The 25,000-nt window shown below is 46.0% G+C and overlaps 1 protein-coding gene across 1 annotated transcript in view; it reads left to right on the top strand.

The window, feature by feature from the left end:
- The window catches only part of LOC144513284 (complement C3-like), a 45,143-nt gene that overhangs the window by 8,065 nt on the left and 12,078 nt on the right, over positions 1-25,000 (top strand). Inside the window, 23 exon segments of the mRNA XM_078244315.1 lie at positions 1,258-1,262; positions 2,060-2,162; positions 2,469-2,586; positions 3,524-3,639; positions 5,122-5,268; positions 5,644-5,743; positions 5,826-5,920; positions 5,996-6,187; positions 7,094-7,249; positions 7,793-7,922; positions 12,488-12,556; positions 12,749-12,946; positions 13,052-13,169; positions 13,281-13,369; positions 14,116-14,255; positions 16,409-16,621; positions 18,311-18,374; positions 18,480-18,569; positions 18,803-19,009; positions 20,545-20,620; positions 22,004-22,163; positions 22,670-22,765; positions 23,221-23,371. Coding sequence (XP_078100441.1) covers positions 1,258-1,262; positions 2,060-2,162; positions 2,469-2,586; positions 3,524-3,639; positions 5,122-5,268; positions 5,644-5,743; positions 5,826-5,920; positions 5,996-6,187; positions 7,094-7,249; positions 7,793-7,922; positions 12,488-12,556; positions 12,749-12,946; positions 13,052-13,169; positions 13,281-13,369; positions 14,116-14,255; positions 16,409-16,621; positions 18,311-18,374; positions 18,480-18,569; positions 18,803-19,009; positions 20,545-20,620; positions 22,004-22,163; positions 22,670-22,765; positions 23,221-23,371 — 2,833 coding nt within the window.

Genomic DNA, 25,000 nt, shown 5'->3' with positions numbered 1-25,000 from the left:
ATGTGTGTGTGTGTGTGTGTGTCTCTCTGCATACAGAAAAAGCCCTAAATTATATAAGCCAGGAGCAAACAATAGTAAATACAAACAAATATAGCAGCAATAAAAACCGATCGAAAGTGTACAGTCCGAACCAGCCGGCAGCAGAGTCGAGCACGTTAATATAGTAGCCTGTTGTTCATGTTAATAAACGGCGTCCGTATATCACAGCGATGATTAACAACATATGAAATAAGAGTTTACAGTGCCGTTCGTTTTTGTTAAACGATTTTTGTTCTTCTTCGCGATATAAAGAGTTTCACCGTCAAGAACGTTGCTGAGAGCGCTATTAGCGCACCAAAGCTTTTACTGTTTGAACGACTGCGTGAAAGTTCAAATAGTTGCGTTATTTCAGGTCTGGAACAGAACTGTTCATTCAGGCGATCACCCTCCCGTCACCAACAGAAAAATTTGAAGTGCCGTTAGCTGCCTGCTGCCAGAGAGTCTGGAAATTGTTCTAGATCCTCAGCCAGAAAGTTCAGAGATCTCTTAGCCCAGCTACAGAACTGAGACCAGTTCACCCATTCAACATATAATAACCTTTGAAACGCTCATCTGGGCCCGCCAGCAAGAACTGGTGGTCAGAACTGATCTGTTCAGTCGTTGAACCTGGTAACAAATCATCTGCTCGGGTCAGCAGAACTGAAACAGTCCAGCTCCAGCTCAAAGCTACTGAACCGTGGAGGCACCGTGGCTCCATCTAGCCTAGCTTAGCACAGATCCTGGAGGTAACCGGCTCCATCTAGCCTAGCTTAGCACAGATCCTGGAGGTAACCGGCTCCATCTAGCCTAGCTTAGCACAGATCCTGGAGGTAACCGGCTCCATCTAGCCTAGCTTAGCACAGATCCTGGAGGTAACCGGCTCCATCTAGCCTAGCTTAGCACAGATCCTGGAGGTAACTGGCTCCATCTAGCCTAGCTTAGCACAGATCCTGGAGGTAACTGGCTCCATCTAGCCTAGCTTAGCACAGATCCTGGAGGTAACTGGCTCCATCTAGCCTAGCTTAGCACAGATCCTGGAGGTAACTGGCTCCATCTAGCCTACTGCTCCCAATAAGTGACAAAATAACACCAACATGTTCCTGTTTACATGTTGTGATTTGTAGAGTCACAGCGTGAACAAATAACAAGGTCACATGACACACAGCCATCTTCTAACCGTATACATACTGGGAACTATATTCTCAGAAAGGCGAAGCACTGCTGCTCTCTGCTACTTAGGCGGAGTGATTTGCTCGCAGCACCTGAGAAGCCCAGTTACCTCCAGGATCTGTGTTAAGCTAGGCTAGATGGAGCCAGTTACCTCCAGGATCTGTGCTAAGCTAGGTTAGCGGTGGGGCCGTCGGACAGAGTTACAACACGCACAGAGATGAGAAGGGTATGTCTGGTCTTATCTAACTCTGGGGGATACGGGGAATAAGACAAAGTCCCAATAAGTCGGCGTGTTCCTTTAACCCCAATGGCTCCAGTGGAGCTGCTCAGTGGCCAGCAGATCAGACTGTGGTGGTACTGGGCAGCTTCCAGTATGAATGTGATCAGATCAGACTGTGGTAGTACTGGGCAGCTTCCAGTATGAATGTGATCAGATCAGACTGTGGTAGTACTGGGCAGCTTCCAGTATGAATGTGATCAGATCAGACTGTGGTAGTACTGGGCAGCTTCCAGTATGAATGTGATCAGACTGTGGTGGTACTGGGCAGCTTCCAGTATGAATGTGATCAGATCAGACTGTGGTAGTACTGGGCAGCTTCCAGTATTAATGTGATCAGATCAGACTGTGGTAGTACTGGGCAGCTTCCAGTATGAATGTGATCAGATCAGACTGTGGTAGTACTGGGCAGCTTCCAGTATGAATGTGGTCAGATCAGACTGTGGTGGTACTGGGCAGCTTCCAGTATGAATGTGGAACTGTGTGAATGTGATCAGGTCATCGTTGCAAATGAGAAATTGTTCTCAATTGTTTTTTTGTTGTTCCCATTTTTAATTGTGGCCTTCAAAACATGTCCCTCTCTTGTGGATTTAGGTATCTGTTTGGTCAAGAGGTGGATGGGATGGCCTACGTGGTGTTTGGGGTTATGCAAGATGGTCAAAAGAAGAGCTTTCCAGCTTCTCTTCAGAGTGTGCAGGTGATCACATACTCATGTGTCTTGTGGGACTCTAAAACATGAAAATATCTAGGATTTCCTGACGCCTGCAGTTATTTCAGTTACAGTATTACATTCCTATTAGGGGTGCACGATTCAGAAAATGTCACGATTTTTCCCATGTGTTTGCAGTAGACATACAATAATAAAAAAATAATAATGATAATAATGCCAGGCTGACATACGGTAAGAAGTTACACTGTAGTACCTCCAACTGTTCCATGACTGTATCACCGTATCACTGTATCACTGTATTTCACGATGCTTTTTTCTATTATGTCACATTAGATAGAGAAAGGTATTGGAGAGGTGACACTGAAGAGCGAGCACATCACACAGACTTACAACATCTCTAAACTGGTGGGGAGCTCCGTATATGTAGCTGTCAGTGTGCTGACGGAGAGCGGTAAGAAAGAGACCATTTGTGCTTGTTCACTATGTTTGATCATGTGTGGGTCAAATGAACTATCAATATTACCATTTTACTATTATTATTAGGGGACCACTAAGGTCTACATAAGAGACTTCAGATACAGTATTAGGGGACCACTAAGGTCTATATAAAAGAGACTTCAGATACAGTATTAGGGACCACTAAGGTCTATATAAAAGAGACTTCAGATACAGTATTAGGGGACCACTAAGGTCTATATAAAAGAGACTTCAGATACAGTATTAGGGGACCACTAAGGTCTATATAAAAGAGACTTCAGATACAGTATTAGGGGACCACTAAGGTCTATATAAAGAGACTTCAGATACAGTATTAGGGACCACTAAGGTCTATATAAAGAGACTTCAGATACAGTATTAGGGGACCACTATGGTCTATATAAAGAGACTTCAGATACAGTATTAGGGGACCACTAAGGTCTATATAAAAGAGACTTCAGATACAGTATTAGGGGACCACTAAGGTCTATATAAAGAGACTTCAGATACAGTATTAGGGGACCACTAAGGTCTATATAAAAGCATCCAAAGAGCACCATGTCATAGGACCTTTAAGACTGGGAGAGCTAAACTATTCCCCCATATGAACAGAGCAGCAACGATGACATAGAATCGTATGTCATGTTATACATGACAAGGTGGACCTGGGGAGGAGGTGGGTTGCATAGATGCGAGCAGGAAGCATTTGGAGTAAACTAAAGCAACTTTAAGTAGCCATTTACCAGCGAGGGGAGTTGACCAGCAGAGAGATCAGCTGATGCAGATCAGCTGATGCAGATCAGCTGATGCGACCATGTTGTTGGCCAATAGCGGTTAGCAGCGTCTTGACTACTTGGCCTGCCAGAACTGACACTGACGCTCAATTTTTGTGTTTCTGCATTCATTCACAGGGGGTGAAATGGTGGAGGCGGAGTTGAGAAATATCCAGATTGTTACATCACCTTACAATATCACCTTTAAGAGAACGCCCACATTTTTCAAACCAGGAATGTCCTTTGATGTTACGGTAAAGTCCTTATTTAGATTTATATAAATTACCAGCAAAAGTATGGCTATATTTCTACTTACAAATAAAAAAGCCATTACAGAAAAAATGTCATTACTGATTACAGTTACTCTTTGGAAACACAGATGGCCAGGTTGCCTGCTAATTAATGTTCTTTTAATAATTGTAACTGACTAGAGAGATGTTTTGATCTTTTATGAGTTTCATTATGATGTACAGTAAAGGCATAATAATTAGTGCAGAACATGAGTTTGTCCTTCAAGCTCTGAGACACCAACCCGACGGCCGACCGTTGGCAGTAAAGCCAGTCGGACTGATCAGGCTCCCCGAGGTCCAAGAAGTGCCTCCGAACACACTGAAGAGACGCCGACTTGAGCGTACGTTCTGCGCGAAATGGCAGAAATGACAACGCGTCATGTTTCCTCAGGAGGGTAGCTGGCGTCTCCCTTAGAGATAGGGTGAGAAGCTCAGTTATCCGTGAGGAGCTCGGAGTAGAGCCGCTGCTCCTTCACGTCGAAAGGAGCCAGTTGAGGTGGTTCGGGTATCTGGTAAGGATGCCCCCTGGGTGCCATCTGTGCTAAGCTAGGGAGGTGTTCCAGGCACGTCCAGCTGGGAGGAGGTCTCGGGGAAGACCCAGGACTAGGTGGAGGGACGTCCAGCTGGGAGGAGGCCTCGGGGAAGACCCAGGACTAGGTGGAGGGACGTCCAGCTGGGAGGAGGACTCGGGGAAGACCCAGGACTAGGTGGAGGCACGTCCAGCTGGGAGGAGGACTCGGGGAAGACCCAGGACTAGGTGGAGGGACGTCCAGCTGGGAGGAGGACTCGGGGAAGACCCAGGACTAGGTGGAGGCACGTCCAGCTGGGAGGAGGACTCGGGGAAGACCCAGGACTAGGTGGAGGGACGTCCAGCTGGGAGGAGGCCTCGGGGAAGACCCAGGACTAGGTGGAGGGATTATATCTCTAACCTGGCCTGGGAACGCCTCGGGATCCCCCAGTCGGAGCTGGTTAATGTGGCTCGGGAAAGGGAAGTTTGGGGTCCCCTGCTGGAGCTGCTACCCCCGCGACCCGACCCCAGGAAGTTTGGGGTCATGTGGGTCTTTCTTTCCCGGCTGATAGTAATGGCGGCTTGTTCGGAGTACGATCTCATATTGTCCTAAAATAGTTCACTGAAACGTGTTTCTGACAACATTTGAAGAGAGAAATAGGCCGTGCTCACTCATCCCGCTCGTTATTTCCGGGTTAGCTCGCCACCAATCAGATTGGTCATTGAGTCCGACTGCTCGCCCTCTGACTCAGCAAGTCAGGTCGGCCTCGAACGGACAACGGCATGAACACACCGACCAGACTCGAGTCACTGACCTCGCCAGACTGTCCGACGGACGATTATCGGCTCGGTGTGTCAGGGCTTTTACGTAATAAGATGTTTTCATAAGACAGTTACACGTTTTCTGATTGTTCAGCTGTTTGTGTGTCTGATGGCAGATTGAAGTTGTGAATCCTGACGGCACTCCGGCAGAGCGTGTTGCAGTGGTGGTCGAACCCGGCCAGGTGGATGGCATTACCGCAGCCAATGGCATGGCAAAGCTTTCCATCAATACAGTGGCGATGGCACAAAGACTGACAATCACCGTAAGTCTGTAAATGTGGTTTGCAAATGGAAGCTTAAACCTACATTAATCAACAATTTTGATATTCACTTGAAGAGCAAGGAAAGCTGTCACCTGTGGATCCATGCAGATTTTTAGTGCCCTTACTGTATTATATCTGTATCTATATTTATATTATATAATGTAAATGCTTACAGTATTGGAATAGTGAACTTCATATTGCCATTATTATGTTTATCCCACATTATATTTAGCAATGTTGTATTGCTAGGCTACGCTATGCCAGGAAAAGCCACGATAAGTTAGGAAAGGAGAGAATAGACTCTGGACTTTACAGGAATTCATTATTCACCTGTTTGTATAGTGAATGCTTACCTGTGTGTGTCGTTATTTGCAGGCAAAGACCAACGATAATCGTATTTCAAAGGAAAGGCAAGCATCAGCCACCATGGTAGCTCTCCCATATACCTCTCCAAGCAACAACTACATCCACATAGGTAAGGGAGATAATAACATCAGATTGGGAAAAACATTATAACATCTGTTCAGTGTCACACTGATCACATGTCACATTTGCAGGTGTGGATACACCTGAGCTGAAATTAGGAGACAACCTGAAATTAAACCTCATCCTCAGCGGGCAGGAAAAACAAAACAATAACATCACATACCTGGTGAGAGATGTTTTACACCTGCACGTGTGCATATACACGTCGAATAAGAACTAATATTCAAATGTGTGTCCCTAGATCCTGAGCAGAGGTCAGCTGGTGAAAAATGGACGTTACAGGAGCTCAGGTCAAGTTCTGATTTCCCTGAATGTTCCCGTTACCCAAAACATGCTGCCATCGTTCCGCATCGTAGCCTACTACCACACAAATGACAATGAAGTGGTATCAGACTCCATTTGGGTGGATGTAAAGGACTCCTGCATGGGCTCGGTGAGACACACAACACAGATGTGGCTGACTTTAGGAGGACAAGACACCCACACACAAATTGATCGAGTTATTTGACATTTCTCGGACACACAGGCTTTTTTTCATTCATGTAACTGCTTTAAAGGTGCAGTAGGTAAGACTTATAAAACTCCCTTTCTGTCATATCTGCTGAAACTGACCCGATGTTCCAGTAGAACTACAGGAAGCAGGTCATTAAAAACAGCCTGGAGTGAGATTTGCAAAAATCCACCGCTCCCTGTTCAGATGATCAATCAGGGCCAGGGGGGTGTCTAACTGTTCAGATGCACCAATCAGGGCCGGGGGGGTGTCTAACTGTTCAGATGCACCAATTAGGGCCAGGGGGGGGTGTCTAACTGTTCAGATGCACCAATCAGGGCCAGGGGGGGGTGTCTAACTGTTCAGATGCACCAATCAGGGCCAGGGGGGTGTCTAACTGTTCAGATGCACCAATCAGGGCCAGGGGGGTGTCTAACTGTTCAGATGCACCAATCAGGGCCAGGGGGGGGTGGTGTCTAACTGTTCAGATGCACCAATCAGGGCCAGGGGGGTGTCTAACTGTTCAGATGCACCAATCAGGGCCAGGGGGGGGTGTCTAACTGTTCAGATGCACCAATCAGGGCCAGGGGGGTGTCTAACTGTTCAGATGCACCAATCAGGGCCGGGGGGGGGGGGTATAACTGCGTGGCAATCATTGCTCATGCACACGCATTCATTCTCCCTTGTAGGGGGGAGGGGCTTAGGAGACCGTTTTGGGCTTTAGCAGAAAGGGGAAGTTGTTGTTCAAATGTTTTGGCTAAGTCCTGGATCTTCACAATCCTACCTACAGCACATTTAACACATACAAAACTGTATGTCCCATTTATTGACCTCCCTTTTCACATTTAGCTGAGACTGGAGCCATCGACATCCGCTCCGTCCTATGAGCCTCGCATGTTGTTTGGTCTTAAGGTCACTGGAGACCCAGGGGCCACAGTGGGACTGGTGGCAGTTGACAAAGGCGTCTACGTCCTAAACAACAAGCACCGTCTCACCCAGAAAAAGGTCATTTCTTTATTTTATATTTAAAAAATGTTACCATTGTGAAAATTAACACTTTTGTTGACACTTTTTATCGATGTTTTTAACTTTTTCTTACGTTTTTTGTTCCTTTTTTCAACACTTTTGATGCTTTTTTCAATGTTTGTCACTTTTTTTGTTATCAACACTACGTAACACTAACTTATTGACTTTAGTTTTACACGTATTTTTGGAATTCATGGTCAATAAACCTAATTTATAGGAAATTATACCTAATACCTTTGTTAGAAAAGCATAAATTAGGAATTATTTAGACTCAAATTAAAGGAATGTATGTTGATGGCTAATCACAGACTGGAATATGTATGTATATATATATATATATATATATAAACACCCCAAAATTAATGAAAGTACAGATTTGTACTTGCCAAAAACCATCCATGTTATTTTGGGTAGTTAAAAAGAAAACTGACATAGGAATTTGGAAAACAGTATTTCTGTTTAACTTACATCCTGTAAGCATGGTTTGTATTTGTGTGCATGAATGACCTCCACTCTGCTCAGGTGTGGGATACTGTAGAGAAGTACGACACAGGCTGCACACCAGGTGGAGGGAAGAATGGTATGGGCGTGTTCTACGATGCTGGGCTGATGTTTGACTCCAACACGGCTTCTGGAACTCCCTACAGACAAGGTGACAATACTTTAATTTCCCCTTTCCTGAACATACCCCTCTTTAAGCCTTAATGTTGTACCAATGACATATCTAGTCTAATTAAGAGAAGCAGGCACATAGACCTTTATTCATGGCCATAAGTCAAGTGCTTTTTTTTAGGAGTAAGCATCTAGTGGACAGTAGAAGAACTGCATCTTAAATTATATTTCTTATTCCCGTTTTTTTGGTATCTGGACATACAGATGTTTCGGAGAAATCACTTGTTGCTGTCTAGCCAGAATCTCAGCAACAGATATCTTAAACTTTGGGACTTCCGGGATTGTTCAGGTGCCGCCGGAAATTCCGCCGGATGTCCTTAATTTCCGGCCAGTTGTCTCTCACCTTCCTCTTTCTTTGTGTTGGCGTTCTAACCTCTGGTGGATTTATGAAGACTATGGTTAACTGCTACTCAGATTTCTGCAGGTTAAATCCAGACAGCTAGCTAGACTATCAATAGTTACGTATTGTAACTCCAGATTCTAGGGTATAGGCATAGCCCTCTAAGAGCTGTTGGGTTTATCCTTGGTGCATGCACAGTTGTGGAGATTTCTTTTGCGCCCTTGTGCCTTGCACGGGCCTCTCTTACGTCCACAGTTACTGTATATTACTGCTGCGAGAACAGAGATCTGCTCCCAACATCAGCATTTTTCTTCAGCCAGTGTTGGTGGAGCAGGTGGCCTGTGCCTGATCTTAGAGGGCTATGCCTATACTCATAGAATCTGAAATCTGGTGTCCGAGCCTTTCTCCACACACCAGCGCTGGAAAGTGGACCGCCGTCAAGCATAACACGCTGAATGAATAAGGCCGCTAGTTATTCTGTGACTTAAGATCCGTGTACAGCATAGTGGCTCACACAGTGGGCTCTGCTGTTACAGCTCAACATACGGAGGGCAGTACGGTGGAGCTGGAGCCAGGGCTTGGGGAGGCACAGCCGCAGCCCGCGGGGCGCAGTCTCCTCGAACTGACATCTTGGTGCTGCTGTTGTGGCTGAGGTGCCGCTCTCCAGGAGGTGTGTTTCCGCATCCCCTCCACTACCTATAGCTCATGGCTGTCCAAGGTGCAGTCCAAACAACCCACCAGGGACCATCCAAGAGCACACATCTGTTATTGGCTGGGAGTTGTGACCTGTGCAGGCAGATGTCGCTATAACTCCGGGGGACAGCCAAAGGCTTAGCGGTCATGGCGGAGACACGAGAGTGGAGAGTGATGTTCACCTAGGTGGCACACAGGTGCGCGGGTTCAGTGAAGCGAGCATGGAACTGGTCCCGGGGAGATGGTGGTGTGGGCTTCCGTCTGACGGAAAAAGTGGCCTTCGGAAGCAGGATGGAGGCCAGGCTCTGCTGCAGTGGCGGGACCGCTGGGAACTCCGTTTCCGTGTCGCCTTGGACCCTGGTGAACGGTGCATAGCGAGACATTGGTGCCATCCATCTCACGGGTTCAGAGAATGCTTACTCAGCATTCGCACAGGTCGAGAACAAAAACCTTAGCGGTGGACAGGGAGCCCGCCTGATGCAGAAGAGAAAGCCGCTGATGCGGTGTTCCGTAATCCTCTTCTGTTTTGAGCTCCAGTTCTCCCAAAGGGGAGGAAGGAGAGCTGGTGCCGACTAGAGAACCATCTCTAGGGGGATCCAGGTCAGCGGACTCTTACTCGCCAAAGAGATCCCCTTCCGGGATGTCTGGGTGTCGCCGCTGGTGGTATCCTTACCTGACTGTCCGCCCAGCTGCCATCGTCTGCCGCTTCAGTTCCTCCGTCGGTAAGTGGGCGCAGAACTGCTGGCAGCCAGCGGGGTGCCAGCCCGGCGAACGGGGCCGAGGCACGCCTCTAAGCTCGGGTGGAGATTTGGCGGCAGGATGTAGCTGGTTTGTCAATTGGTATACAGGCGGACACCGCTGTTTTTCGAAGTCTTCAAACTGCTTGTCGCTGAAGAAAAATATGGGAGCAGATCTCTGGTCTCACAGCTGCAGGGCACAAGGGCGTAAAGTCTAAAGACGATATAGAAGATCCGGCCTCACTGTCCATTGTGAAGCATTTAAAGAACACGTCACGAACTACAAAGACGCCCTTTCTCTGGCAAAAACAAGGTATTCCTCCACAATCATCGGTAATCAAGAAAAACACCCCAAGTTGCTCTTCTCAACCGTCTACTTCACTCTCCTGATGGCGCTAAACCCTCAGATGCAGCTGACATCTGCTCCAGGTTCCTGGATTTCTTCCAGCAGAAAGTGGACACTATCCACCGGCAGCTCCAGTCTCCTGGGCTCTCCCCCTGCCCCACACTGCCCCAACAGGATTCTCACCACTCAACTGCCCGCTCACCTCAGTGCTGCTTATCCCCCTTCTCTCCACAGGATGCCGACCAAGTAAAAAAACTGGTCACCTCTGCCAAGACTTAGACCAGCAGTCTTGACCCAATGCCCACCACCCTGGTCAAGGCCTGTCTTCCCATCCTCTGCCATCCAGTGGAAAACATCATAAATACATCTCTTGCCTCTGGTGTGGTACCATCCAGCTTTAAAATGGCGGCAGTCAGCCCCACTCTCAAAAAGCCAGGCTTAGACCCAGATGACCCCAACAACTATCGTCCAATCTCCAACCTCCCTTTCCTCAGCAAAATCCTGGAAAGAGCAGTGGCTGCCCAGCTTCAACACCACATGTCCCACCATGAGCTCTTCGAACCCCTCCAATCTGGTTTCAGAACCCACCATAGCACTGAGACCGCCCTCATCAAATTCACTAATGACCTCCTGCTTGCTGGCGACAATGGCCTCATCACCATCCTCATCCTCCTTGACCTTTCTGCAGCTTTTCCCTACAGTTTCCCATACCATCCTTCTCCACCACCTCTCTGAGCTCATCAGCCTCAGTGGCACAGCACTGTCCTGGTTCCGGTCCTACCTCACTGACCGGAAACAATTCATCGACCTAAATGACTCCAACTCTGATCCAGCATCTGCCAACCATGGCGTGCCCCATGGCTCTGTGCTTGGTCCTCTGCTGTTCACCATCTACATGCTACCCCTAGGTCATATTATCCGTAAACATGGACTCAACTTCCACTGCTACACTGATGACACTCAGCTTTATATCAGCACAAACCCCACCTCCCAGCTTCCACCCACAGAACTTGTCAACTGCCTGCAGGAACTCAAATCATGGATGACCACAAACCTACTCAAACTCAACAGTAATTAAAGCTGCAAGCAGCGATGAACGGGCCCTCGTCTTCCTGCAATCGGGGGTACTGGCAGACGCAACATCACATGTAGACCACACATTCTAAGTTTCATGTAAATCGGAATAACTTTTGCCAAGATACAACCGTTCCTGTTTCAACACCCACATACAGGAACTTGGTCCTCCATAACTTGTGCACTGTTTTAGCTATCAAAAATCTTTTGATAACTTTTTGTCATGAGGGTCCACCGAGTCTATGTCCAAGTTTTTGTGCAGATTGGACTCACGGCCCAGGAGGAGTATGCAAAGCAGCAAAGTATGTTTCCCATATATTGCGATGTGGCTAATTAATAAAATAAATTCTAACAGCGCCATCTAATGGCCGCTTCACTCTAAATTTGGCATTGATGCTCAAGCCCCGATGCGGAACAACTGTGTCATGTTTGGTGTCAATCAGAATAAATCTTGGTAAGATACGCAACTTCCTGTTTCGACAGCCCCCTACAGGAAGCTGGTCCTCTGTAACTTGCACATTGTGTTAGCTATCAAAATTCTTCTTCTTCTCATATACATTCCAACAAAGCAAGTTCCTTCCCGAGGCTATTTTGCAGAGGCTCAATCATTGAGTCTGGTGCTTAGCGCCGTCCAAGACGATTGTGATTGGTTTAAAGAAATGTCAATAAACCAGAGCAGGTTTTTCTCCCATCCCGGAATGCTGTGTGGACTAGACAGACCTTCCTCCACAGAGCTGTGGAGGAAGGTCTGTCAATGCGAGACTACACAAGGGGTAACTGAAATAATGTGTTTTTGATTGAGCCAACCCTTTAAGGCATTTATATAATGTTTTAACATTTCAACAAATAAAAAGTGCACTTGTAGATCCATTTCCTCACCCCGACACCATCCATGTGTCTAACCCATACACTGTATAAAATATGAACATAGTCAACGTGACATCACCAATAAGTTTCTGAAGAGCCAAAAAGAAGCTCAAAGTGGGCAGCCCTCCTGTCACTCAAAGCAGAATGCCCTATGCTTAACTTTAAGCCTGAACATAGTTCAAAGGGGTGAGTTATAAAAAAGAATCAGCCCTAAAATGTTTAATTATGCTGTACAGTTGTGCATGCATTGTAACATGGGGGGCTAAGGGGATTGACTCCCCTTTGGAGCCAGCCTCAAGTGGCCACTCGATGAACTGCCGTTTTTGGCACTTCCGCATTGGCTTAATTTTTCAGCACCGGAGGTTTCTGCTAGGTTTGACCAGATAAAGGACCTCACTGATTGTAGGAGAACTATGCCATGCAAAAATCAAGTCTAGTTTCAACCTTGTTGGGTTCTGTTAAAGATCTTGTCTGTGATGTGTTTCCAGAATTAAAATGTCCAGCCCCCAGCCGCAAGAAACGAGCCACTACTATAATGGACGTCACAACCAGCTTAAGTAAGAACCACAGCTCTAAACTACCCAATAACCACATCTTCATTCATCTTCTGTCACAGACTTCAGGCTCTCTGCAATGTTTGGAGTTAGACATGTTTGTGGTTGTCTTTGTAATGCTTTCCAGTTCATCATTTTTCTTTTACTCTATGTCTTTCTTCACTGTCATTCCTCCACAACCCTCTTTCTTCCCAGTGAGTCAATATCAAGACCAACTCCAACGTGAGTGTTGTTTGGATGGCATGAAGAACACCCACCTCTCATACACCTGTGAGATGCGAGCGGAGTACATCAGTGATGGTGCACTCTGTGCCGCAGCCTTCCTGCACTGCTGCAAGGAGATGGAAACCCAGCGAGCTGAGAGGAAGGAGGATAGCCTCATACTGGCTCGCAGTAAGACACAGGGACAAGGGATGGGGGGGAAGCCCTGGGTTCCGGTCATACTGGTGGTTAGAAGACAGTCAAAACCTTAACATTTTTAATGACACTTTACTTTAGGTGAGAAGGATGACAGTTACCTGGACAGCAATGAAATTAGTTCTCGCACCGAGTTCCCTGAAAGTTGGCTGTGGTCAGATGTGAAACTGCCTGATTGTCATCGACAAACACCAAACTGGTGAGTCAACTGGAATATAGACACAAACAATACACTCATTCATTATGACACCACTAGGATTTAAAGCATTTTTTTTATTACTTTTACTGTTAACACTTTTCTTTGTTTCAGTGACACCACATCACTGACGAAATATGTTCCTTTGCAAGACTCAATCACAACCTGGCAGTTCACTGGCATTAGTCTGTCAAGAACTCACGGTGAGGAGTCAGCGACTAAAAGCTGTCTTGTGCCTTAGTCGCAACACGGTCTCACAGCAGTTCGTGAAATGGGCACATTATTTTTAATCTATTGATTCGTGTACACGGACACGGTCATCTCGTTTATTTCGTGGTGGTCAACACGTAATGGGAAGCATCTATACGAAGGTTGGGTTTAGGAAAAGAAGAACGGGGAACGGGACACGTCACACGTCGTGTCACGATCCCCGGTCTCTGGGGTGAAAGTCCTGTGTTGTTTGACCCGTCCACCCCCCCAACCAACCTCCTTACGCGGATTTTCGGCATTTCATACTACTCGCTACCGTAGTTGTGCTGTGATCACGAAAGATGCTTCCCATTGAAATACATTAGTTTAAATAACGTGCTGACCACCATGAAATAAATGAGAGAATCGTGTCCATGTACACAAATCAATAGATTAAATAACGTGCCCATTTCATGAACTGCCATGAGACTGGGTTGTTAGTTGTGCTGCTATCCTTAAAGGTTCTGTACTTGACATTCAAAACATTAATATGACAGCAAACTAATATTAGCTACTGTATGTAAAGATATAGAGGAGTAATGGCCTGAGCTATGAATGATGTCATACTCCCTTTGTGTGTTGTAATCCAAACTTCTCTGTTCTTTGTTTTGATAGCCGGTACGGCCAGGAGTGCATGTTAGTGCATTTGGCTGTGAAAAAACACAGATCATTTTTTTTTTTTATCCCTCTCATTTTATAGGAATTTGTGTTGGCGAGCCGCTAGAGGTCATTGTCCGGAAGGCATTCTTCATTGATCTCAGGCTGCCGTACTCTGCTGTCCGTGGAGAGCAGCTGGAAATTAAGGCAATCCTCCACAACTACACCCCCAGTCCTGCCACCGTAAGTCAGTGTTACTCTGCTCTGGTGTTTCAGGTCAGAGCCAATGAGACTATGATATTTTATTAGGACTGTCGGTACACGATCTGTGCTGCCTGCACAATCCGTCATGCGCATCCTGTTTTACGAGGATTCACGACACTGCACGATCTGTTCCACGTTAGCCTCCACCGGGAAGCTAACGTTAGTTTAGCTAACAGCTAATTCGGCTAACTGCTAGCTGACAGCTTGATTCAGTCTAAAATAACGTTAACTCAAACTAAACACTGGGAAAAGCAGGCTACAGTAATAACAATAAAGACAAGTACTGATTGATTGTATTTTAAAGTAAAGTAGAACTGACGTAACAGCTGTTCTATATTTTAACGGTTATTTTCAGGTTTTATTTTGAGGGTCTTTTAAAGTTATTACATGCTGTCTCGGCTAGCGGTTAGCCGAATTAGCTGTTAGCTAAACTAACGTTAGCTTCCCGGTGGAGGCTAACGGCAGACCGCTACAACTACGACCGAAAGGGCTGAACAGATCGTGCAGTGTTGTATCCTCGGTAAAACAGGATTATCATCTGCACCTGCGTGAACATCTTGCACATTACGGATCGTGCAGGCAGCACAGATCGGGTACCGACAAGGAGTTTGCAAAAAAAAACAGGCAAAAACAACAGGAAATATTTACAATGTGTAGCAACAAAGAAAAGGATTGTAATCCTTTCTCTACTCTTTGGTAAGTGTAATAGCTGCTCACATGGTGGTGTGTCCCAGAACTTGAATTGAACTGAATTTGGGAAACCTTATTGTAATATATACGGTGTGTCTTTCCATTCTCCTGTAGGAAACCATGTAAAGCATTACATTACATAGGGATGCACCATAGTGGGGTTTCCATCAACGTATTTGAATGCGCATTTTGCAATATTGCATGAGAAAATGTTGATGGAAACGTCAAAATTCAAAAAAACTTCCTCAAATTCGCAAAAAAACGTTCTTACGCTTGCTTGAGGTGGAAACAGCTTTGCCAAATATGTTGTGACGTAGCGAACATGTAACTCACATGACTTTAGTCCCGGTATCCATCGGATTTGTGTTTTAAGCCCCCAATGTCTCCTTCCAGGCAGCGCCTGGTTATGGTTAGGTGCCTTGAAGTTGATTAGGCAATGGTTATGGTTAGGTGCCTTGAAGTTGATTAGGCAATGGTTATGTGCCTTGAAGTTGATTAGGCAATGGTTATGGTTAGGTGCCTTGAAGTTGATTAGGCAATGGTTATGGTTAGGTGCCTTGAAGTTGATTAGGCAATGGTTATGGTTAAGTTTGGGTTAAAACGTATGCCTTGAAATCAATAGTCGCAGCGCTGCCTGGAAGGAGACGTTGGGGGCTTTTACACCATCGAGCCCATCGCATGGGGGAAGATGCCCCATCCAAGGCCCCGTACACTTGTGGCACAAGGTGCGTAGTGGAGTTGCGGTGCGCTGTAGCCTGAGCCTCAGACACGTCGGGTAAATTGAAGAATTGGTTCAAAAGCTTGAATCGTATGGCCCTGCGCACCATGTATACACAGCGGTGAACGGTTGTCTCGCTGACACCAAATGTCTCTGCCACAACCCTGTATTCTGCACAGGTGGCCAACTGGTACAATGCTCCCTCTCTCCATTTAGACAAAGGACTTGGCTTCTAAACTCTTTGATTTAGCAAGACGTTTGTAATCTACAACCATGCGTAACGTCAACTTGTGACGAAACTAAGCTTTGTCAGTTGATGGAAACGCTTCTAATTTGCATTTTCTTTTGTTAAATTATATATATTTTGATATATAAGATGCAGGACCAGCCAAACTATGAAAAACACTGTGACTTAAAGTCTGGAAAATACGATAACTGATTGACAGAACTGTTTCCAGTTTCAAAAATGTGAGGATTGTTCTGCATTGAGTACTTTCACTGTTATACTTTAAGTACATTTTACTGATGATACTTACATACTTTTACTAAAGTAACATTTTCAATGCAGGGCTTTTACTTGTAACAGAGTATTGTTTTTACAGTGTGGTATTAATACTTTTACTTAAGTGAAGGATCTGAATACTTCTTCCACCACTAAATAAAACTGATGATTATGATCCTTGTTATGCAGTACACATGCTTCAGTCTTTGTCTCATTTTCAAGGTGTTTGTGGATCTGACTGAGGAGGAGCATGTGTGCAGTTCAGCCTCTAAAAGTATAAGGTATCGCCAGGAGGTCAAAATGGGGGCCCAAACTACACGAGCTGTACCCTTCATCATTATTCCTATGAAAGAAGGAAAATTTGACATTGAGATCAAAGCAGTTGTTAAAGGGTCTTTGCTCAGTGATGGAATTAAGAAAAAGCTGCTGGTAGTGGTAAGTAGGGTTGGGTATGGTTTGGGTTTTTTCGGATACCGGTGCTAAAACGATACTTTTAAAACGGTGCCGGTGCCTAAACGGTGCCTGAAGTGGTACTTTTTAATAAAGTTAAAAAAAGAAAAGAAAAAAGAAGTTTACTAAACAACAGTCGGCGACATTAAAGAACGGCTTGTTTATTGCTAAGGCCATATGGTCAAAATGAAATTATTTAATAATAAAGTAAGAACTATAACTTATAACAATGACTTATTTCACTAGTAAATTGCGACAAAAACAACCACCAGATGGGAAAAGGGTATTTTACAATAACTTTGAATGCACCGCGAGGCTTACTAGTTTCAAGTGAATGCACCGTCTGTGTTGTTTTTTCAACAATGGCAGCTGCAGACTGTTAACGTCCCGCTGTTGGATCCTCTACAGTGAAATACAGTCACATTTTACACTGTTTAGCTGTCAGCATTTTAACCGTGTTTAATCCAGCTGCTAGCTAACGGTACGCTAACGTTACCTGCTGTTGAGTGTAGTGTTAACTAGCCTCGCATGCAGCGATGTGTCTGTTGCCTCTAACGTCCGTTTTCGGAGCGCCAGTGGCACTGAAATGAGGCATAGGACAAAATCGATACACAATATTTCATTTTGCAATACTGTATCGATTTTCAAAAACAAAATATTACGTGCCTAACAGTGCCTAACAGTGCCTAACAGTGCCTAGCAGTGCCTAGCAGGGCCTAGCAGTGCCTAGCAGGGCCTAGCAGGGCCTAGCAGTGCCTAACAGTGCCTAACAGGGCCTAGCAGTGCCTAGCAGTGCCTAGCAGGGCCTAGCAGTGCCTAACAGTGCCTAACAGGGCCTAACAGGGCCTAGCAGTGCCTAGCAGTGCCTAGCAGTGCCTAACAGTGCCTATCAGTGCCTAACAGTGCCTAGCAGTGCCTAGCAGGGCCTAGCAGGGCCTAGCAGTGCCTAACAATGCCTAACAGGGCCTAGCAGTGCCTAGCAGTGCCTAGCAGTGCCTAGCAGGGCCTAGCAGGGCCTAGCAGTGCCTAACAGTGCCTAACAGTGCCTAACAGGGCCTAGCAGTGCCTAGCAGTGCCTAGCAGTGCCTAACAGTGCCTAGCAGTGCCTAGCAGTGTCTAACAGGGCCTAGCAGGGCCTAGCAGGGCCTAGCAGGGCCTAGCAGTGCCTAGCAGTGCCTAGCAGTGCCTAGCAGGGCCTAGCAGTGCCTAGCAGGGCCTAGCAGTGCCTAGCAGTGCCTGACTTTTTGCTAGAAGCTAACAACGTAGCTATGGCTGAACTTTGACCACAGTCTGATCTGATCACATTCATACTGGAAGCTGCCCAGTACTACCACAGTCTGAGCTGCTGGCCACTGGATCCATTGGAGGTTAAGGGCCTTGCTCAAGGGCACCTCAGTGGTGGTAATGAGGGAGGGACTTTCCTCACCTAGTATTTATCCTGCCAGTCTGGGGATTGAACCAAAGACCTTGCGGTCCCAAGCTCACTTTGATACAATTGTAAACTGTATCAGTGTTTTCAAAATGAACTGTAAATAAATAAAGAGAAACGGAACAACAACGAAGGAATATTTTAATCAAATTCAAGCCATAATTGTATTTTGTTGCACACCAGCAGATATAGATTGCTCCAATAGTTGTAATTTCTAATGTCTGTCCTCATTGTTGTTTTTCCAGCCTGAAGGCGTACTGGTTAAATCTCCTTACATTATAATGCTAGACCCCACTACTAAAGGTGTAGGTGAGTTTACCCATTAAATAGCCACATTATGTAGTAATTATGTAATATTATGTTTTCACCATTTGCTACCTGATCTCCCAACGTGCCCATTGTTTCTCCCTTTAGGTGGTAAACAAGAAGTAACTCTCAACAGTGGAATTCCTATACAATATTTGGTCCAAAACACACCTAGTAGCACACAGATCTCAGTGACAGGTCAGATATTATGTTATATTTCAGCATGTTATGGCATACAGTGCCTGTACAATGACCTCTGCATAGGTACTAATTGGTACTGTATTGTTCTTAATCTAGTTATTAGTGATATGACCACCTCTACTGGTTGCATTTTAGTTTCCTTTAATTGTTCCTTCCCAATAAATATTTTGCTTTGTGTGTGTGTGTGTGTGTGTGTGTGTGTGTGTGTGTGTGTGTGTGTGTGTGTGCAGGGAGAGAACAAGTTTCTTCGCTGGTGGAGAACGCCATTAGTGGGGACTCTATGGGTACTCTGATCGTCCAGCCCAGCGGCTGTGGAGAGCAAAACATTGCGCACATGACCCTACCAGTCATTGCAGCCACATATTTGGACAAAACCAACCAATGGGAAACTGTGGGCTTTGAGAAACGTAATGAAGCCCTCCAACACATCAAGACCGGTGGGCTCAAAGATGTATTTATTTGCACAGATACCAGAAACCTTAACAGTTGGTTGATTCCCCTCCATGTGGGATTTTACAGTTTCTGATTGGTAGACTTGGTATCAAAAAGGCAGTGTGGTCAGACAGTAATGCATGCCCTCCCTGCCCCAGATATACAAGCTAGGGACACTGAGAATTAATAGTCTCAAAGCAACACATTGACTCATAGGGCCCTATCTTGCACCCAGCGCAATTGACTTTGTAAACCGCCACACGTATCATTCCTATTTTGCACCCGACGCACAGCGGACTTTTCCCTCCACAGACTCAGTCAGTGGTGCTAGTCTAAAGTCAGTGGAGCTAGTCTATAGTCAGTGGAGCTAGTCTAAAGTCAGTGGAGCTAGTCTAAAGCTAGTCTAAAGCTAGTCTAAAGCTAGTCTAAAGCTAGTCTAAAGCTAGTCTAAAGTCAGTGGAGCTAGTCTAAAGTCAGTGGAGCTAGTCTAAAGTCAGTGGAGCTAGTCTAAAGCTAGTCTAAAGCTAGTCTAAAGCTAGTCTAAAGTCAGTGGTGCTAGTCTAAAGCTAGTCTAAAGTCAGTGGTGCTAGTCTAAAGTCAGTGGTGCTAGTCTAAAGCTAGTCTAAAGTCAGTGGAGCTAGTCTAAAGTCAGTGGTGCTAGTCTAAAGTCAGTGGAGCTAGTCTAAAGTCAGTGGTGCTAGTCTAAAGCTAGTCTATAGTCAGTGGAGCTAGTCTAAAGTCAGTGGAGCTAGTCTAAAGCTAGTCTAAAGTCAGTGGAGCTAGTCTAAAGTCAGTGGAGCTAGTCTAAAGTCAGTGGAGCTAGTCTAAAGTCAGTGGAGCTAGTCTAAAGCTAGTCTAAAGTCAGTGGAGCTAGTCTATAGTCAGTGGAGCTAGTCTAAAGTCAGTGGTGCTAGTCTAAAGCTAGTCTAAAGTCAGTGGAGCTAGTCTAAAGTCAGTGGTGCTAGTCTAAAGCTAGTCTAAAGTCAGTGGAGCTAGTCTAAAGCTAGTCTAAAGTCAGTGGTGCTAGTCTAAAGTCAGTGGAGCTAGTCTAAAGTCAGTGGTGCTAGTCTAAAGTCAGTGGAGCTAGTCTAAAGTCAGTGGAGCTAGTCTAAAGTCAGTGGAGCTAGTCTAAAGCTAGTCTAAAGTCAGTGGTGCTAGTCTAAAGCTAGTCTAAAGTCAGTGGAGCTAGTCTAAAGTCAGTGGAGCTAGTCTAAAGTCAGTGGAGCTAGTCTAAAGTCAGTGGTGCTAGTCTAAAGTCAGTGGTGCTAGTCTAAAGTCAGTGGTGCTAGTCTAAAGTCAGTGGAGCTAGTCTAAAGTCAGTGGTGCTAGTCTATAGTCAGTGGAGCTAGTCTATAGTCAGTGGAGCTAGCGTTTGGCGTTTGATACTTGCGTTTCAGATCGTTAAAATAGGGCCCATAGACTACCATGTCTTAACCAATATTGTCAGTGCAAGCAAAAACCTATGCCAAAGATGCTATAATCACAGAGAAAAAAGGTAACAAGACTTCTCAAACTGGTTGTGTGTGCTGTTTGTGTCCAGGCTACCAGAATGAGCTGGTCTTCCGTAAAAACGATGGGTCCTTTGCTGTTTGGGCACATAGACAGAGCAGCACCTGGTGAGGCATCCAAAACATCCATGATACATAATTGTTCACACATCCTCCTCTAACTAAGATCCTGACTATGTGACAATGGTGTATGACAGAGGTTTTCAACCATTTTGTGTGTGTGGACCACTATTTGTGATCAAGAATTTTTGTGGACCACCTCATAATACATTATATATATTATAATGTATAGGTAGGACTATGTGTTGACATAATAAAATATGTCTACACACAGTCCTACCTGGATTAATCCTCACCTCTTAATTAACAGGCCTACTAGCACTACAACTAGAACTGGTCATCTCATCAGTACAACGTTAAAAGACGGTTTACTACACACAACGTCTGCCACTTATTCTGTTTATTTATTCACTCCAGCGCCCATCAGGTTCATTTGAACAACAGGCTTATTTCCATATGGAGTATTACATCTATACAGTAATAACAACACTTGGATATAGTCAACATTGATGATGATTGATGATTATTTATCTTCAGAGTTTTACAAGTCATTACAAGTTACATATTCTTAATTGTTATGGGGATTTCCTGGTAAAATGAAGGTTAAGGTTAAGGTTAAGGTGGTCCGCGGACCACAGTTTGGGAATGACTGGTGTATTACATCTGTATATACATGAAACTAAACTATTCCACATTCTCCTCTCCTCTCCTCTCCTCTCCTCCCTCCTCCTCTCTCCTCTCCTCTCTCTCCTCTCCTCTCCTCTCCTCTTTCCTCTCCTCTCTTCTCCTCTCCTCCTCTCCTCTCTCCTCTCTTCTCCTCTCCTCTCCTCCTCTCCTCTCCTCTCCTCCCTTCTCCTCTCCTCTCTCTCCTCTCCTCCCTCTCATCTCTCTCCTCTCCTCTCATCTCCTCTTCTCTCCTCTCTCCTCTCCTCTCCTCTCTCCTCTCATCTCCTCTCCTCTCCTCTCTCCTCCTCTCCTCTCTCTCCTCCCTCTCCTCTCTCCTCTCTCCTCTCCTCTCTCCTCTCCTCTCCTCCCTCTCCTCTCTCTCCTCTCCTCTCATCTCCTCTCCTCTCCTCTCCTCTCTCCTCTCCTCCGTCTCCTCTCCTCTCCTCCTCTCCTCCCTCTCCTCTCTCTCCTCTCCTCTTCCTCTCTTCTCCTCTCTTCTCCTCTCCTCTCTCCTCTCCTCTCCTCCTCTCCTCTCTCCTCTCCTCCTCTCCTCTCCTCTTTCCTCTCCTCTCTCCTCTCCTCTCCTCCTCTCCTCTCTCCTCTCCTCCTCTCCTCTCCTCTTTCCTCTCCTCTCTTCTCCTCTCCTCCTCTCCTCCTCTCCTCTCCTCTCCTCTCCTCTCCTCTCTCCTCTCCTCTCTCCTCTCCTCTCCTCTCCTCCTCTCCTCCCTCTCCTCTCTCTCCTCTCCTCTTCCTCTCCTCTCTAAGGCTGACAGCGTATGTTGCTAAGGTGTTAGCCATGGCTAACAATCTGGTGGCGGTGCAAAACAAACACATCTGTGAAGCCCTGACGTTTCTGATTCTCTACACACAGCAACCTGACGGCATGTTCAGAGAAGTTGGAACGGTTGCCCATGGAGAGATGATTGTGCGTATACTGATTTCATTGACATCTAATCTTAATCTTGGTGCTACAAAGACAGCTGATCGAGATGAATACAATTACATACAGTATATGAATATGAAAAATATGTGTGTGTGTGTGTGTGTGTGTGTGTGTGTGTGTGTGCCTATGTGTATGTATGTGTGTGTGTTTCTGTCTGTCTGTCTGTGTGTCTGTCTGTCTGTCTGTCTGTCTGTGTGTCTGTCTGTCTGTCTGTCTGTCTGTCTGTCTGTGTGTCTGTTTGTCTGTCTGTCTGTCTGTGTGTGTGTGTGTGTGTGTGTCTGTCTGTCTGTGTGTGTGTCTGTCTGTCTGTGTGTGTATCTGTCTGTCTGTCTGTGTGTCTGTCTGTCTGTCTGTGTGTCTGTCTGTCTGTCTGTCTGTGTGTCTGTCTGTCTGTCTGTCTGTGTGTGTCTGTCTGTCTGTCTGTCTGTGTGTATCTGTCTGTCTGTCTGTCTGTCTGTCTGTCTGTCTGTCTGTCTGTCTGTGTGTAGGGTGATGTGAGAGGAGCAGATTCAGATGCCTCCATGACGGCCTTCTGCCTCATTGCCATGCAGGAGTCTCGCACACAATGTGCTGCCAGTTTTAATGTGAGTACGTCATCTGCAAACAAAGGTTTCTGTTTTCCCTCACCTCTTTCATTTCATTCACGGACTCCACACTAGTGATGAGCGACACAAAGTTAATGTGCTAGTCATCTTAGTCTTTTTTAAACATAATTATTAGCCACTTACGTTAATGTAGTTGTCATGGTGTGCTGTTTGGCCTTGGACTAACACTTACTAAATGACTCCAAAGCTAAAATAAACTGCATAGTTCCCCTTTAATGAGGCCTCATTTTTGCAGTAATGTGATTGTTTACACGTCGAAGCGAGGCATCAACATATCTTGCTGCCTTTCAGTCCAGTCTCAGCTGTTGTCCAAGGTTAAAATGCTCTGGTATTCCTGAACAGAAGGGGATTTTTGAAATAGATGCACTGGTGTTATCTGACCCGTTTGACAGACTTTTATGCTTACATTCTCCTTTTCTTTTCCTTCTGTCCAGAGTCTGCCAGACAGTATACACAAATCAATGAACTATCTGGAAAGCCGTCTGCCCAACCTCTCCAACCCATATGCTGTGGCCATGACGTCATACGCCCTGGCCAATGAAAACAAACTGAACAAGGAGATCCTCTACAAGTTTGCTTCCCCAGGTGTCGTCACACAACAACATTCTTAAACTAAACAGAACTGATAATGTTATTGTTCAGCCATATAGTGTCCTGCTTTTCTAGCCTAGAAATCTAGACCCCCCCTAGCAGCAGCAGGTGTAATCTGCAGCCAGGGTCGTCTAGCAACTCTCCGTTGGCTTGCGAGCTGGAAAAACCAAATTCTGGTCAGGCCAATCACATCGTGTGTAGAGTCGGTGGGCGGGGCTTATGGCTGCTGCTGCTGCTGCTGGTGAACAGCTGTCTTTGGAATCGGCTTTGGCCGCGACTCTGGAAGACTTGGAGTTAAAGGTGCTCTAAGTGATGTCACTCGTTTTTTAGGCTACAACATTTTTTGTCACATACAGCAAACATCTCCTCACTATCTGCTAGCTGTCTGTCCCCTGAACACACTGTAAAACATCTCCTCACTATCTGCTAGCTGCCTGTCCCCTGAACACACTGTAAAAAACATCTCCTCACTATCTGCTAGCTGCCTGTCCCTCTGAACACACTGTAAAAAAACATCTCACATATCTGCTAGCTGCCTGTCCCCTGAACACACTGTAAAAAACATCTCACTATCTGCTAGCTGCCTGTCCCCTGAACACACTGTAAAACATCTCCTCACTATCTGCTAGCTGCCTGTCCCCTGAACACACTGTAAAAACATCTCACTATCTGCTAGCTGCCTGTCCCCTGAACACACTGTAAAACATCTCCTCACTATCTGCTAGCTGCCTGTCCCCTGAACACACTGTAAAAACATCTCACTATCTGCTAGCTGCCTGTCCTCTGAACACACTGTAAAAACATCTCACTATCTGCTAGCTGCCTGTCCTCTGAACACACTGTAAAAACATCTCACTATCTGCTAGCTGCCTGTCCCCTGAACACACTGTAAAAACATCTCCTCACTATCTGCTAGCTGCCTGTCCCCTGAACACACTGTAAAAAACATCTCCTCACTATCTGCTAGCTGCCTGTCCTCTGAACACACTGTAAAAACATCTCCTCACTATCTGCTAGCTGCCTGTCCCCTGAACACACTGTAAAAAACCCGCTCTCTGTAGACAGCCCAGGCTCCACTAACGGCAACAAAAACAAGCTGTGCCAACCTGCACCACCAAACATAACAAACAGTGTTCCAGCCAATTACCGACATGAAGGATTTGGGGGTGGGGTTTGGGGGGTTAGTGCACGGAAGGGAGGGGGAGGGGACGGGATGAGGAGGAGGGAGGGGCGAGCTAGTCTCCGTTTTGTTTGACAATACTTCGAACGTCAACAAGAAGTGACGTCACCCAACATCACTTAGAGCACCTTTAACCCTTTCTTTGAGAAAGATGTGTTTAAAGTGTAATCTATCAGCTAGCTCTGCTCTGATTGGTTGGAGAGCTGTCCTATTGGTGCAGAGGGAATTTGAAAGACAACCGTTGATCCCGCCCCTCTGATTGAGCCCAGCCAATGGGGAGTTCCCAGACCCAACATCTGGATGAGGGTCAGACCCAGACCCAATATCGGGATGTGGGTCAGACCCAGACCCAACCCCAGCATCTGGATGTGGGTCAGACCCAGACCCAACATCGGGATGAGGGTCAGACCCAGACCCAGACCCAGCATCGGGATGAGGGTCAG

Source organism: Sander vitreus, unplaced genomic scaffold (genome assembly GCF_031162955.1).
Source record: "Sander vitreus isolate 19-12246 unplaced genomic scaffold, sanVit1 ctg201_0, whole genome shotgun sequence".
NCBI lineage: Eukaryota > Metazoa > Chordata > Actinopteri > Perciformes > Percidae > Sander > Sander vitreus.
This window is presented reverse-complemented; position numbering and strand designations above follow the sequence as displayed.